The sequence below is a fragment of the Pleurodeles waltl genome, chromosome 7 (genome assembly GCF_031143425.1).
Source record: "Pleurodeles waltl isolate 20211129_DDA chromosome 7, aPleWal1.hap1.20221129, whole genome shotgun sequence".
NCBI classification, from domain to species: Eukaryota; Metazoa; Chordata; class Amphibia; order Caudata; family Salamandridae; genus Pleurodeles; species Pleurodeles waltl.
The window spans coordinates 124263300-124279594 of NC_090446.1; the positions used below are offsets into that span (position 1 = coordinate 124263300).

Consider the following 16295-nt stretch of genomic DNA (forward strand, 5'->3'; position numbering starts at 1 on the left):
TAACATGACAATTTTATCTGGAGCCAGAAATAGTTCAGGGCGTCTTCCATTATTCTGGTTGCTCTGTACATACCATATCTCCAGATCACTGTCCACTACTTGGCTTCGTCAATGTTTTTTTAAGCAATATTGTACAGAAGAATGGCTGTTGTGATATGATGTGGACAGTACTAACTGCATAATAACACTTTATTTTTTTCCTTTCAGCCATACTATACAGCAGTCAGACTGCTGTACAACGTGGCCAATCAAAACAATGACAAAGCCAACAGGTCTCTCATAGGAAATTGGCTATTAACTCAACGAAACAACTGTTGATCTATTATGGATCAAAATGTTTTCAACATTTATGTTGCACTGCTTTCACATTTTCATGATGTTTGCCAATATAGACAATAAACTGAATCGGGCAGGATTGGATTTGACTGTTACTGAAGTCAAATAAACCTGTGACGCATACACTCAGCAGAGGGCAAAATCCAACAGTTGTTCTGTTTTACTTTTTTCGAGTTGTATTACAGTCAGAACCAATTGACAATACCAGGGGGAGGTAAAAACTGGTTGAGAAAAACAATCAAATTAAAACATCAAAGCCGGACTTTCTCTACAAAAAATCTAGGTTGATGTTCGGAACTGGTTAAGCCTGAGCTGGTTAGCTGGGCAACACTTAATATTAACACCTAAACTGTTCTTAACATTTAAAGCCAAACGGTCTAAATTGGATTACCTACTGTTTCATGACACTTTAGTAGCCCAGATAGTAATAGCGAAAAACAAAAAACGTCTGCTGGAACAAAGACGTTTGGACAACTGTTAGATGAGACAAATTTTGTTATATTAAGTTGGGCATAGCTAAAAAAAATATATATAAGTAAAAAAAAAAAAAAAAAAAAGTGGATAGATTTTGAGGTTCACTCTTATCTACTACTACTACAAAAAAAAACTGATGCACGAAGTTGGACAAAGGACACCGAGGTATGTATTGAACGCCTTCTAGGATTAATAGCCCTTGGCTTGCAAAAGACACTTCATAGATTTAAGCACTTTATGCATATGATACATATCTATTAGTCAAATCCACACAAATGTGTACGGTAACTACACGAGCCAAATCAATATAAATTTACATAATCCCTGTACGCAATAGGAAACAGCACTTTTAAGTACTAAGCACCTCGCACACTCCAATGAAATATATACTGATACACAGAAATGTGTCTCAGGTTAGGAGCATTATTTAATTAGTTCACTGCAAAGTTTTTAACATGTTTTACTAGACAGTTATTCCTAAGCAACGCAATAGCATCTGACAAGCCTAAAGTTTATAAGTAACTTTCAGAGCAAACGTTTTATTTTGTACTGGGAATTTATTATTGACATTAATATATGCACTTAAGCTTGTACTCAATACCTCAATAAATATATTTATAAAAACACCTGTTAACTACACATTTTGCAAGATTTTCTTAGATCTTTTTAGATCGATTACTGGTTTGGTTACAAAAGAAGTTATATATTTTTTTTTCATGATATAAAATCACAGTACAATAAATATAATTATGATCTCATGAACATCTCATAAATACTATAGTGCTTATGACATAATTCTGTAACAAACGCAATTTAAAACTGATAAAACACTTAAGAGACTAAAAGTAAAGAGTAGATGGATAGTTTATTATGCCATCCTAATACTTATTTGGATTGTTCACTAGGCACTTACATAGTGGTTAAAATTGGTCAAAACAATAATCAAGAAAAAATAATTCTCACAAATATGCTACAACGACAAACTTTACTTTTCTATTATATTATATTAAAATCATCTGCTACAAGAGCGGTTTATCCTCATACAACACGATTGTAAGTGAGTAGCAAAATACAGTTATGCCTCAACCCAGCCTACAAACTCGCTGTCTTACCTTCAGGGAGCCAACTCGATCTTCAAAAGACTTAAACGTTGGAGAATTCCTACAATGAAAATGAAGGAATAAGACACATGAGACCGTGTCCTTGAGACCAGTATTAAACAGTTGGTCCAAAGCCCAGGACTGGCAAGCCATGGGTTCTCATCAAGTGGCCATTCCGACCATAACAACAGGCTCTAAGGATGACCGTTCATAGAAAGTCCTATTTATCTAACTGCAAAAAGGTATGTAATTTTAACAAAATGAGGGAAGTCAGACGCATAATTTACTTAAGCCTTGAAATACACACTCCTTGCATTTCACCTCAAGCTAAAATTTTAACACCTAGTAAAAAGTGCAAGTAGGTTACTAGGTTACTACTTGCACCCCTACATGTAACTGTAACTACCTGGAGAGGAGGCTGAGATTCTGTGTAGAGTTTAAAAGGCAAACATTTGGGTCAACATGAAAGGAAAATGTTACTTACCAGTAGACATCTGTTTGTGGCATGCAGTGCTGTAGATTCACATGTTCTGCATTATCCTACCATATAGTGTTGGGCTCTGAGTGTTGCAACTTGTTTTTCATCAAAAAGTGTTTTGGAGTTATGGAATCGAGTGGCTCCTCCTTCTCGGCGATACTGTACATGGGCATCAAGTCCTTTGTTAGACTGTTTTCCTGCAGGTGCGTGAGAAAGAAAGTGGGAGAGTAGTATAGAAACGAGTATGTCCATGTGAGTCTAAGTAACTATGCACAGTTATATAAAAATATAGAATAACAGAACAGCCACAGGCTTCCGTGGAGGGCACATGTGAAGCTACAGAACTACATGCCACAAACAGATGTCTACTGGTAAGTAACATTTTCTGTTCGATGGCATGAGTGGCTGTAGAGACACATGCTACGCATAGACTGTAAAGCAGACTCTTCCTAAAGAAGCGGTGGCTAGCCTGTGGGAGTTGCAGAGGTTTGAAAAAGTGTTCTTTTGATCGCATGTCTAACATTAGCTTGTTGACGCACTTTTACATCTACACAATAATGTTATGTAGATGTGTGTGGCGTAGACCAAGTAGATGCTTTGTAAATGTCAGCTAAAGGAATATTTCCTAAAAATGCCATGGTGGCAGCTTTTTTCCTTGTGGAATGTACTTTGGGAGTAAGTGTTAATTGTCTTTTGGTTTTAGCATAACTATTTGTAATTATTTTACAATACATCTAGCTATGCTATTCTTTGTAATAGGGTTTCCTTTGTGAGGTGCTGAAAAAGCCACAAAAAGTTGTTTAATAGCCCTGTCAATGTAATAAATGAGCACCCCTTTTAATATCTAAGGTGTGGAGTGCTCTTTATGCCACAGAGTCAAGTTGTGGAAATAAAAACCAGTAACTCAAAGGTTTGATTAATGTAGAATTCTGAGATAATCTTTGGTAGGAACTTTGGATTTGCATGAAGGACTAATTTGTCCTTATGCATTTGAAAGAAAGGTTCTTCTAGTGTTAAGGCCTGTAGATCGCTAACATGTCTAAGTGATATAATAACAACTAAAAAAGGCACTTTGTAAGAAAGGAATTGTATGGGACAAGAGTGAAGAGGCTAAAAAAAAAAGGACCCCATGAGCCGAGTAAGCACAATATAAGATTCCAGGATGGTACTGAGGGCAGCCTTGGTGGGATCACTCTTTTAAGACCTTCCATGAAAGCTTTAATGACTGGGATTTTAAATAATGAAATATGTTGGCTGTTTCGTAAGCACACTACAATGGCAGCTAGGTCTAACTGATGTGTAAGCAAGGTTTGTTTTTTGCAGGTGAAGCAAATAAATAATGTCTTATACCAATGGTTTTAAGGGATCAATGTGTTTTGACTGAGAATAGCAGACAAAGTGTTTCCATTTTGCAGGCCCTAGTTGTTGGTCTACGAGCCAATTTTGAAATGTCCATACATTCTGAGGATAACTGTCGATAACCAAGCTCTATGGCATCAGGAGCCATATCACAAGGTTGACTGATTTGGGATCAGGATGTCTCTTCTGTCCGAGATTCTGTGTGAGGAGATCTGGCTTGTTGGGTAGTTTCTTGTGAGGCAATAGGGAGAGAGCTAGTAGTGTTGTGAGCCATGGTTGGTGAGCCCAGGTGGAGGGGGGACTACAATGATCATCTTGAGAGAAGTTTGTTCGAGTTTGCGCACCAGAAATGGAACGAGGGGGAGAGGAGGAAAAGAGTCAGTAAATATCCCTGACCAGTTGATCCATAGAGCACTGCCCTTGGACTGAGGATGTGGGTATCAGGATGCGAAGTTTGGGCATTTTGAGTTTTCTGCTGTGGCGAACAGGTCTGTGTGAGGAGTTCCCCACTTGCAAAAATACTTTTGAAAAACTGTTGGGTGGAGTTCCCATTTGTGGACTTGTTGATACACCCTGCTGTACAGATCCGCAAAATTACTGTCTATTCCTGGGAGGTACTCTGCCAGGAGATGAATGTGGTGACGACGAGCCCATATATAAAGTGCTTGTGCAAGTTGAGACAGCTGGAGAGATTGTATTCCCCCACTTTTGTAGGTAATACATTGCTATCATGTTGTCTGTACTGAGTAAGACAATCTTGTGCATTAGGTTCCGGTAAGAAAGCTTTTAGGGCTAGAAACACTGTCTGAAGTTCCAGAACATTGATGTGCATGTACTGGTGACTGGGATCTCATGATCCTTAAACTGAGTTATTGAGATGAGCGCCCTATCCTGTGAGAGAAGCATCCAGGTCAGGATTATTTGAGGAACAGGGTCTTGAAAAGTCCGCCTTTGAGTAGGTTGGTGGTGTTCCACAATAGTAGAGAGGCAAGCTGGACGGTCTAGCAACACTAGATCTTGAATATGACCCCGAGCTTGAGACCACCGATGAGAAAGACATTACTGTAGGGGACGCATGGATGCCATTATTCCTAGAAGTCGCTTTAATGTCCTGACTGTGTAAGTATGATTGTTCTGCAAGTGTGAGGTTGTTTGTTAAAAGTTGTGAACACATGCTGGATTGTGGTAAAATAATCCCCAGAATACCCCTAGATAGTGCTGGATTTGAAGGGGTTTTAGGTGTGATCTGAGGGTGTTGATTGTAAACCCTAGTTTGTGGAGAAGGTTTACTGTGATTTGAGTATGTGATTGACATTGGTGTAAAGTGCTGGCTTTGATCACCCAGTCGTCCAAATAAGGGAATAAATGTATCTATTGTCTTCTGAGATGTGCTGCAATCACGGGTAGGCATTTGGTGAATACTGTGGGAGCGGTTGTGACCACGAAAGGCATAACTTTGAACTGATAGTGATGCCCAGCCACAACAAAACGTAGATATTTGCTGTCTGCAGAGTGAATAGGAATGTGAAAGTAGGCGTCTTTCAGGTCGAGAGCTGTCATGAAATTGCCGTTTTGTAGCAATGGAATGACCTCTTGAAGGATGACCATGAAAATGTTCTGAGAGAATATAGTGATTTAGCGGCCAGAGGTACAAAATAGGACTGAGAGTGCAGTCTTTTTTGGGAATGAGGAAGTAAAGGGAGTATACTCTTGTTCCTTGGTATTGGATTGGAACAGGCTGTATAGCTGCTTTAAACAGTAGAGATTGAACCTCTTCTTTTAAAAGAGTGAGGTGTTCTGCTGACATTTTGTGTCTGCGAGGTGGAATGTTTGGAGGTGTTGATGTTAGTTCCAGACAATAACCATTTTAGATAATGGATAGAATCCAAAGGTCAGATGTTCTGTGTGTCCACTGACTGTGGACAACTTGAAGGCAGCCCCCTACTGTAGTGGAATGGGGAGGGGGAATTTAAAGGTAGTCAATGTTTGGCTGAGGAGGGTGAGCCAAGAGTGTTGGTGGTCTTTCCTCTTCGTCTGATATTGTTTCCTTTAAATGTTCCTATGAAAAAAACCTCTGGAGATTGAGGAAGAAGTCTGGCGCTGTTGTAGGCAGAATGGTCAGAGGGTGTGCTTGACCTGTAGCCCCCCTGTATATTGGAGAAAGTGTCCTTGTCTTTTTTCCAGTTTATCCAGGGTGGAGTCAACTTGGGGACCAAATAGGTGCTCTTTGCCAAAAGCTTGCTGCACCTCTGGTTTGAAGCTGGAATACCTGAGCCAAGCATGCCTTCTGAGCATGACTTGAGTTCACCCCTTGTGCGGCTCTGTCTGCTGCATCTAATACATTGAGTTGTTTGCAATTCTTTGACTTTCAAAAACAATTTGCTGTGCACGTTTACAGTGTTCCTCTGGGGGGTATCGAAAAAGGTCTTCCATTTCATCCCAGTGTGCCTTATTGTATCTCGCAAGCAATGCCTGCGAACTAGCAATACGTCAATGGTTCACAGCTTGTGCAGCTACCTTTTTACCTGCTGCATCAAGATTTTTACTTTCTTTGTCTGAAGGAGGTGAATCTCCAGTAGCTTATTTACCCTCTTTCTGGCAGTGATAGCCACAATGGAATCTGGAGGGACTTGCAATTGGATATAAATTGGGTCAGAGGGTGCTGCTTTTTATTTCTTATCTACTCTTGGTGTAATTACACGGGCGGGCACAGGTTCTTTGAAAGTATCTTTGACATGGCGAAGCATTACTGGCAACATAGGAAGATATTGGAGGTCCTTGTGTGTTGAGGTTAGAGTATCAGATAGAAAATCTTCTTCTATGGGATCTTTGTGTAATTGTACATTATGATAGGCAGCAGCCCTGGCTATAACCTGCTGATACCCTGTGGTGTCCTCTGGAGGGGAGGGGCACGCAGGCTAAAGATCTGGATCACAGGAATCCCAAGTGTCTGGGTCTTGTGAGGTATCCCCTAAGTCTCCCCTACCATAAACAGCTGAACCGTGTGGAGGGTAGTCCTGTTCAGCGTGAGAATTAGGTGAATGAAGAGCAGAGTGGGGTGGAGGAGAGGGAGGACATGGAGAAGTAGAAGGCGGTGGTGAAGCGGGAGCCCGAAGGGATTGATGCAGTATTTCCAGTTGGTGTCGAAGTTGTTGATGCCAAAGCTTTATTTGTTTTTACTCTGACCAAGACAGTAGAGGTCGAAAGGGAAGACAGAGCCAAAGTTTGTCCAGATTTCGGAGCCGAACCGGAGTGCGGGGCAGCCAAATCAAGTTTCCATGACCGACCATGGCCCAAGGGCTGTGGTAGTTCGGCGACATCTTTTATGGGATTTTGGAAGTCTTTGTGGAAAGAGAAAGGGCAACGTTACTGATGGGTCGTGCCAAAGTGATGTCTTGGCTCTATATCCGATTGCAGGTTTGCGTCTTGAATCGAGAAATCCTCTGATTGCTCCGGCTCCTCCTGGGCATGTTCACCCCCGAAAATGTCCAGGGTGTGTTCTTGGCTTGAGTGCTCCATCTCCAGCCTGCGAGCCAGTCGGTCCCAGAAGGGCTTCTTGGACCCAAACAATCGACACGCATCGCAGATGGTTTCGTTGTAGTCCAGGGAAAGGCAGTGAATACGCACTTGATGGTGATCTGTGTGTGAAAATTTGATGTGCTACAGAGGGCAGAATCTGAACTGCGTTCGTTCCATCACAGTATTATGTTTTTCCATGTCCCGTGTAGAGAGGCCAGAGGCCGGGCATGCCTGCCCCAAAGGGTACGCAGTTGAAGTTCGACCGGAGGAGTTTGAGATTATGATGAAAGAAAACGCCATTGAAGTACAATACAATCAATATAAAGAACAGACGGAAAGAGAATCTCAAACCACAGCGAGTGAATAAGGAGTGAGCAGAAACATGTCTGAACGCTGTGGCTCAGAAAAAACTATCTAACAGAGGACTCGATGCCTATGCGACTATCAACGAGAAGGAGGAGCCACTTGATCTCATGACTCCAAAACACTTCTCAAAGAAAAACAATTGCAACACTCCAAGCCCAACACTAGATGGCAGGAGAATGCAGAGCATGTGTATCTACAGCCATACATGCCATCAAACAATTAATTTCCAAACATATGCTCTGTAAGCTACACAGGGATTTTCTGTTACTTTTAGATACACAGAAAAAACCAGGGAGGGTCCTTCTCTTACTGACATCACAAGAGTGCAACTGTGAACGTTCCATAAGGGAAAACTCAAGCTGCAATTGTGAAGTTGATTTTGCGGTTCAAAAACAGCAGAAATATGTCTTAGTATATCCTTTTATGTGCAACCTGGTACTCTGCATGTAGTTGAAAAGGTCACTGGAGTTTGATAGGCCATGAAAATGTTCTGCACCTCTATAGCTGGAGCTTCTAATCACCACAAACCAGGTCTCACACCACAGTTCCACACATAAAAACAAGTTGGATACCTAGAAACAGTAAAGTGGAGCAAGCAGGCTGCAAAGCAGAAGATATTAGACTCTCACAAGGAGCTCTTTCCAAGCAAGGCATGCATCACATTATAACAAAAGCACCAACTAGGATGTAACAGGACAGGAAAAGTTTCAATGACACCAGTTTCTCAGTCTGGTATATGTTGAAATAAAAGATTTTCACAGGAGACAGTTACTTTACCTCATTGCCGGCATGCTTATCGAATGGCGGATGGAGTAGCTGCTACTTGGAAGCATTAAGAGGGTAGAGAAGTAAAGTTAACAATAAAGTCACAGAAGTTATTATATTAAAGCAAGCACCCAGCAGATTATCAGAGGCAAGAACTGCATAGACCAGGACAGACAAGCAGATCTCCCAGAACCCCACGCGACACAACACAGATTAGATAAACACAGAGTCAGGAGCACATGGGTGGAGCTCCAGGCGTATTATGTGCAGGGGAGAAATGTAGGGACAGCCAGAGGATAAATAGAGAGGGAAAGGCTATGAGAAAGTTATAGTTGAAATTAACAAGAATATCACCTTACTGAACAGGAGAGAGAAGTAATGTAAGGACCACAAGATAACACCACACGTTAGGTTAGGAGGGATGCCAGCGGCAAGACAAAAAAGTGGACAGCAAGGGAATACCAGTGAGAACAGGTTCACATTGTGGAAAAATATCTGTATAGGTAGGCAGCACTTCACAGCACACATAAACAAGAGGAGAAATGAACCCTTCACCCCAGAACACCTGGTGAATAAACAAAGTACACAAGACAGGGCAGATATAATAAGAGTAGAGGCCTCAAAAAACAATAGGAAGGAGGTGATAACTTGAGTGCAATAGTGCCAGGATCGATATGGGACATCTGGCACAACACCTGAACAAAGAGGAGTGACAATACAGGAATAAAACACCAGACAGGTCAGCTGAACAGAGTGTCTTGGCCATAATGTTTCACAACATTTCAGTTGTATATACGCGATCACTTAGGATTCATAAAGTATACAAATGACTGTTCCTGGGCCAAACCCTAACCTCACCATTAGGGCTTCTATCACATCATGTAAAAGGAAGACTGCAGTGTAGCTACTACACAGCAGCTCCAGGGTGTTACCAAGCACCTATACCAGCTAATAATCTCTAGTATATCAGTTTGTTTTTCTAACATGTGGCCATAGTTATACTGGCAGATTCCATCTGGATACAATAGCAGATCTCTGTGGGAGTTCAGCTGTCCAAACTTGAAACTTTTTTAGTAGACTTACCACCTCCCTGTATCAGACCTTAAGTCTGCGAGTCTCCAATGGTGTCAGAATATGAAAGGAATCTTAGCACATTTTACAACAAACCCAATATCAACAAAGCTAAAGAAAGAGAAATAACTTTGTGACAAGTCTCCAAAGAAATATTAGCTTTAGTTAACAATACTGGGCTTGTTTCTGTGAAACTGCAAAACCGAGGAAGAAAGGAGACTGCTGCAAGGAGGTGAAGCTAGAACAACTTCAGTAGAAGGGAACACGCTTTGGTGCATCCACAGAAGTGTGATTTTGACAAAGGAAGGATGACTAAGTAAAGCTATCATTATTGTACCTAGTTGTTCCAATTCCACTACATGACACCAAGGCCACTTTTCAAAGTCTGTTTCTCCTGGGTTGATCATGGGTGGCAACTTTAGGCAAAAAACCTTGATTTTTTAAAAATAAAAATGAAAATCTATTTAACTTGTAGGTGGTTGATCAATGTTGAAAATCCATGTTCACATCATTGGCACTGAGAGAAACTCAAAAGAATAGTACAGCTCCTCAACGCTCAATGGGTAGGGTCAGAGTCAATACATGGTTAGTGAATTAATTTGCCAGGGTCTTCTTCACATGAATCTCCTTTATTAAAAGGTTGTTAAGGAACAATGAACACTGGGGGGAGGCGACATCAGAAACTGTGATGTCACAAAATACTACTACAATAAAACAAAGTAAGAGCATATGTCAAACAAGGTGGACAGTGAGAGAAATAAAAACACCAGAAATAACCAGCATTTGCAAAGGCTAAAGGTCTCGCCTATGCAAGAGCTATTGCTTTGCCAATGTGTTTCAGCCTTGTTGTTCACCAGCATGGCTGTTCAGCATGGCTAAACGTTAGTGGCGCATAAGAGAGTGGCATGGAGTGTCGTAGAGTGGAATGGCGAAGAGTAGAGTTTAGTGTGTAGAGTGGAGTGGCACAGAGTGTCGTGTATTGAAATGGCATAGTGTGGAATTGTGTAGAGTGGCATACAGTGGAGTTGCATAGAGTAGATTGTACTGGTGTAGAGTGCAGTGGCATAGAGTGTTGCAGAGTGCAGAAGCACAAAGTGTTGCAGAGTAGAGAGGCGTCGAGTGCAGTGGCACTGAATTCAGCAGGGTACAATGCAGTGTCGTAGATTAGAGTGTTGCGTATTAGAGTGCAGTGGTGCGGCGCAACACAGAGTGCAGTGGTGCAGAGTCGAGTAGCATAAAGTGCAGTGGTGTAGAGTTGAGTGCCATAGAGTGCAGTGGAATAGAGTGCAGAGTAGAGCTGAGTGGCATTGACAGCAGTGGCGCAGAGTGGTGTAAAGTACCACAGAGGGATGCAGAGTAGAATATAGTGTCACAGAGTGCAGTGGCAAAGAGTGCAGTTGTGTATAGTGCACTGGTGTAGAGTGCAGTGGCATAGAGTGGAGTGGCCAGAGTGGAGTAGAGTTGCGTAGAGTGCAGGGACTTTGAGTAGATTATTTCAGAGTAGATTGAAGTGGCATAGAGTGGAGTGTTGCAGGGAAGAGTACGGTTGTGTAGAGTGGCATATAGTGTAATGGCATAGAGTAAAGTAGTGTGGAGTGCAGTGGCATAGAGTGAAGTGGTGCAGAGTAGATTAGAGTGGCGTACAGAGGATTGGCATAGCGTGCAGGGGCACAGAGTGGAGTTTTACAGAGTAAAGTGTATTGTCGTAGATTGGTGTGTCCTAGACAGGAGTGGTGCAGAGGGCAGTGGGGTAGAATACTGCGGCGAAGACTGCATTGGCATAGAGTAGAGTGGTACAGGGTAGAGCGGAGAAGCATAGCATGAAGTGGCATAAAGTCCATTACCATGAAGTGGTGTAGAGTGGAGTGGTGCAGAGTGCAATGGCAGAGTGGTGTAACGTAGAGTGGTGCAGAGTAGAGTGCAGTGGTGTGGAGTAGTGCAGAGTAAAGTGGAGTAGCATAGCATGGAGCATTCATGGTGTGGTAGAACACTGTCATTACAGACAACACAGTTTCAATTGAAATGACCACAACATTTGCACAGGCATAGTTTTACTGAAGAAACTATACAGTGTACAGATGAAAATGTGTAGAAATGCATCACCTAGTTTAATGATTCATTTTGATCATATTAAAGTATTTCTTTTCAACACACTTCAGAAATAACATAAAATGTGCTTAATTTGTGCCTTCATAATTCCGATATATTCTGAAATACTTACACAGTTAATTTGTTGTGTACTAGAAAAAACAACTCTGTCCTGCCCCCAGTATCCACCAAGACTGTCACATAAATCCTCTATACTTTGAAGTTAGTGAAAAAAAACTAAACAAGCCTTCTTGGAAGTCAGCACTTGACATTCGACCTCTGTCCTTGAATGCACAGCAAATGTGATAAGATAAGAACAAGATTTACAGACCTTTTAACAGAAAGCAAGTTCGAGGAATGATTTAGGAAACAGGGTTTAGGCAATAGGAGGGACAAACTGAACCTGGAGAGCATTAACCAAATAAAGCCAGCAAATGGAAATCCAGAAAGTGTGAGTTACAAACCACAAAGCCAATGGTAACTAACAAGCGGAATGCATCCCTAGCTCAACTTTCTGAAAGTCCCCTAGGTGTCTTTAGCAAACCAGACAGCTGCACTGTCTGGTAGGCTATAACCTAAACAGACAAAAGTAAGTGCAGATAGAAGCAGACCAAATACGGGCTACTGCAACACCTTGCAGGAAATTACAAAGGTGAAAAAGTGGAACACAAAAACCATACAAGTCAAGAAATTGTGCAAAACAAGACATAAAAATTAAACAAAGGCAGTGCAAAACTTACACTGAAAAGAACACAGGGAACTGCCAACGCATATAGTTAACATTACGACTCAAATGGCCAATGACATGAAGGGAGAAGACAGAAAAATGTGGGTGCTATGGCATTCAGCATCAGCCTTGGTGGAAAAGTGGAGTCAGTGAGAGAGGTTGATAATGCAGTTTCAGTCAATAGCAAGAAGTTGGCTGGAGACCCAAAACATCCACCTGCCTTTTCACCCATGGTGTGAAGAAAGAAGATAGGCCACATCCAGGTGTTTAAAAAGTAAATGAGTGATGATGCAATTGACAAACTCCCATTTCTAAACAAAAAGGTTAGGCAACTGACAAGAAACAAACACCAAGTCAAATGGTAAAAACAGAGACTTACCAACTTCAAAACTATAGCAAAACACAAGGTACTTTGGAAAACCTAGAGGTACTGTCACCTCCACGTAGTGCAATTTACCACATTTCGCACCATATGCCTGTGTTACGGTTGTCAACATCTATTTAAATTATGTATGAACAGCTCCAGCACATTTTCTACGGTAATTTGGAATCATGTGGCTCGGGACACCACAGATCCCACAGCATGATGGACAAACTTTAATATAGCTCTGCCAGCTGGGCGACAAAATCTGTCATTTATCTTGCCATCGGTCATCCCACATTACCAAAATCACCTGGCTGGGTGCCCAGAAGTGAGTTATGGCCGGATTCAACACTTTGCAGCCTCTGCAAGACGCTGAAAACCAGCAATAACGTCCAGACATATCAGGACCTGTGGGCTGTGCAGGTTACACTGCTGCTGAGGGAAGACGACTGAACCCAGTGGTGCTCGGAGGTCGGGATGCCCGCTAGCTGAATGGCAAATGGGTGCTGCAGCTCTGTGTGCGTTGTGGGCCCGCTGGCTCCAACGAACGTCTGCTGACGGGTGTGACTGGGGAGGAGGCCATGGAGCCTGAGGCACTGCAGAGGCCTGGACTGTGACTGTAACCGGTGGCCTGGTGTGGCATGGCTGCCCTGGGACTATCTTTGACTTTCTGTCGGGCAGCTGCTGTGGTTCCTGGGATGGCACGCACCCAGATTGCCACGTCCGAGATCTGCTAGCCGGGCCCCAGAGTGGGTATTAACAGCCTGTAACTGCCACGGCCCGCGCAAGGCGCGTAGATGTGCTGAAGGCCAGGCTCAGGAAATGTGTGTGCCCACTGAGCACTAGAGACCAATGAGGAGGTGAGATCGCCGTTTGTGCCCTGAGGCTGCAAATGGCCAATATGCTGCAGATTGTCCTCTTGGTGACATTCAGCCCCCCCGGGCCTTGCATTGCGGTCGCAGCCTGGCCCAGTGCTTGATTTCTGCGCTCTACTGGAATGCCTATAGCCCTGTTTGTTGCATGTTGCAGGGGTGCATGTGAAAAAAGCCCAAACACCAGCTGTAAGCAACTTTGGTGTCGCGATTGCCTTCTGCTCAGGTGTTGCCATTTGTCCCACCTGTGAAGCCATTCATATATATATATATATATATATATATAGAAAATGTCACTTACCCAGTGTACATCTGTTCGTGGCATGAGACGCTGCAGATTCACATGCTTTGCACATCCCGCCATCTAGTGTTGGGCTCGGAGTGTTACAAGTTGTTTTTATTCGAAGAAGTCTTTTCGAGTCACGAGATCGAGGGACTCCTCCCCTTTCGGCTCCATTGCGCATGGGCGTCGACTCCATCTTAGATTGTTTTCCCCGCAGAGGGTGAGGTAGGAGTTGTGTATTATAGTAATAGTGCCCATGCAATGGAGTAAATATGTATGTACATGATGTGGTTTAAAGTGATATATTTACAAATTTACCAATGTTCAAGATCAACTTTGAAACGGCTACAGGCACCCGGGGAGGTGGGTGGGCACATGTGAACAGATGTACACTGGGTAAGTGACATTTTCCGTTCGATGGCATGTGTAGCTGCAGATACACATGCTTTGCATAGACTAGTAAGCAGTTATCTCCCCAAAAGCGGTGGCTCAGCCTGTAGGAGTTGAAGTTGTTTGAAATAAAGTTCGTAGTACTGCTTGTCCTACTGTGGCTTGTTGTGTTGTTAACACATCCACGCAGTAATGTTTGGTAAACGTATGAGGCGTAGACCATGTGGCTGCCTTACATATTTCAGTCATTGGAATGTTTCCTAGAAAGGCCATAGTAGCACCTTTCTTTTTAGTTGAATGTGCCTTTGGTGTTATAGGCAGTTCTCTTTTTGCTTTGAGATAACAGGTTTGAATAAATTTAACTATCCATCTGGCAATGCCTTGTTTGGATATTGGATTCCCTGTATGAGGTTTTTGAAAAGCAACGAACAGTTGTTTTGTTTTCCGTATTTGTTTTGTTCTATCAATGTAGTACATTAAAGCTCTTTTGATGTCTAGTGTATGTAGTGCTCTTTCAGCTACAGAATCCGGTTCTGGAAAGAACACTGGTAGTTCTACAGTTTGATTTAAGTGAAACGGTGATATGACTTTTGGTAAGAACTTTGGATTATTTCGTAAAACTACTTTATGCTTGTGTATTTGAATAAAGGGTTCTTGTATGGTAAATGCCTGTATTTCACTTACTCTTCTTAGAGATGTGATGGCAATGAGAAACGCAACTTTCCATGTTAAATATTGTATCTCTCATGAGTGCATGGGTTCAAACGGTGGACCCATGAGCCTTGTTAAGACGTTGTTGAGGTTCCACGAGGGAACTGGTGGTGTTCTTGGTGGTATAATTCTTTTTAGGCCCTCCATAAAAGCCTTTATGACTGGGATCCTAAAGAGTGAAGTCGAATGCGTAATTTGGAGATAAGCGGAAATTGCGGTGAGATGTATTTTAATGGATGAAAAAGCTAGCTTTGACTTTTGTAAGTGCAGTAAGTAGCTTATGATGTCTTTTGCAGATGCGTGTAAGGGTTGGATTTGATTATTAAAGCAGTAATAAACAAATCGTTTCCATTTATTTGCATAGCAATGTCTTGTTGTAGGTTTTCTAGCTTGTTTTATGACCTCCATACATTCATGTGAAAGGTCTAGATGTCCGAATTCTAAGATTTCAGGAGCCAAATTGCTAGATTCAGTGCTGCTGGATTTGGGTGTCTGATCTGTTGTTTGTGTTGAGTTAACAGATCTGGTCTGTTTGGCAGTTTGACATGAGGCACTACTGAAAGGTCTAGTAGTGTTGTGTACCAGGGTTGTTTTGCCTAAGTTGGTGCTATTAATATGAGTTTGAGTTTGTTTACTAGATATGGAAGGAGTGGGAGAGGGGGAAAAGCGTATGCAAATATCCCTGACCAACTCATCCATAACGCATTGCCCTGAGACTGATCCTGTGGGTACCTGGATGCGAAGTTTTGGCATTTTGTGTTTTCTTTTGTTGCAAATAGATCTATTTGTGGTGTTCCCCATTTTTGGAAGTAAGTGTTTAGTATTTGGGGTTGAATCTCCCATTCGTGGATCTGTTGGTGATCCCGAGAGAGATTGTCTGCTAACTGGTTCTGAATTCCTGGAATGAACTGCGCTATTAGGCGAATGTGGTTGTGAATCGCCCAATGCCAAATCTTTTGTGCTAGGAGACACAACTGTGTCGAGTGTGTTCCTCCCCGTTTGTTCAGATAATACATCGTTGTCATGTTGTCTGTTTTGACAAGAATGTGTTTGTGTGTTATTATCGGTTGAAAAGCTTTCAACGCTCAAAATACTGCCAGTAATTCTAAGTGATTTATGTGAAACTGTCTCTGTTGGGGGTCCCATTGTCCTTGGATGCTGTGTTGGGTGAGGTGTGCTCCCCACCCTATCATGGAGGCATCCGTTGTCATTACGTATTGAGGCACTGGGTCTTGGAAAGGCCGCCCTTGGTTTAAATTTATAGTGTTCCACCATTGAAGTGAGGTGTATGTTTGGCGGTCTATCAACACTAGATCTTGAAGTTGACCCTGTGCCTGTGACCATTGTGATGCTAGGCACTGTTGTAAGGGCCGCATGTGCAATCTTGCGTTT

The 16295-nt window shown here is 42.4% G+C and overlaps 1 protein-coding gene across 6 annotated transcripts in view; it reads right to left on the minus strand.

Annotated features, from left to right (window-relative positions):
- TPD52L2 (TPD52 like 2) overlaps nt 1–16295 on the minus strand; it is a 130144-nt gene that overhangs the window by 18840 nt on the left and 95009 nt on the right. For all 6 annotated transcript variants that reach the window (XM_069243257.1, XM_069243258.1, XM_069243255.1 and 3 more), the window contains one exon: nt 1923–1971. In XM_069243257.1, the coding sequence (XP_069099358.1) occupies nt 1923–1971 (49 nt within the window). The remainder of the gene's footprint in view (nt 1–1922; nt 1972–16295) is intronic.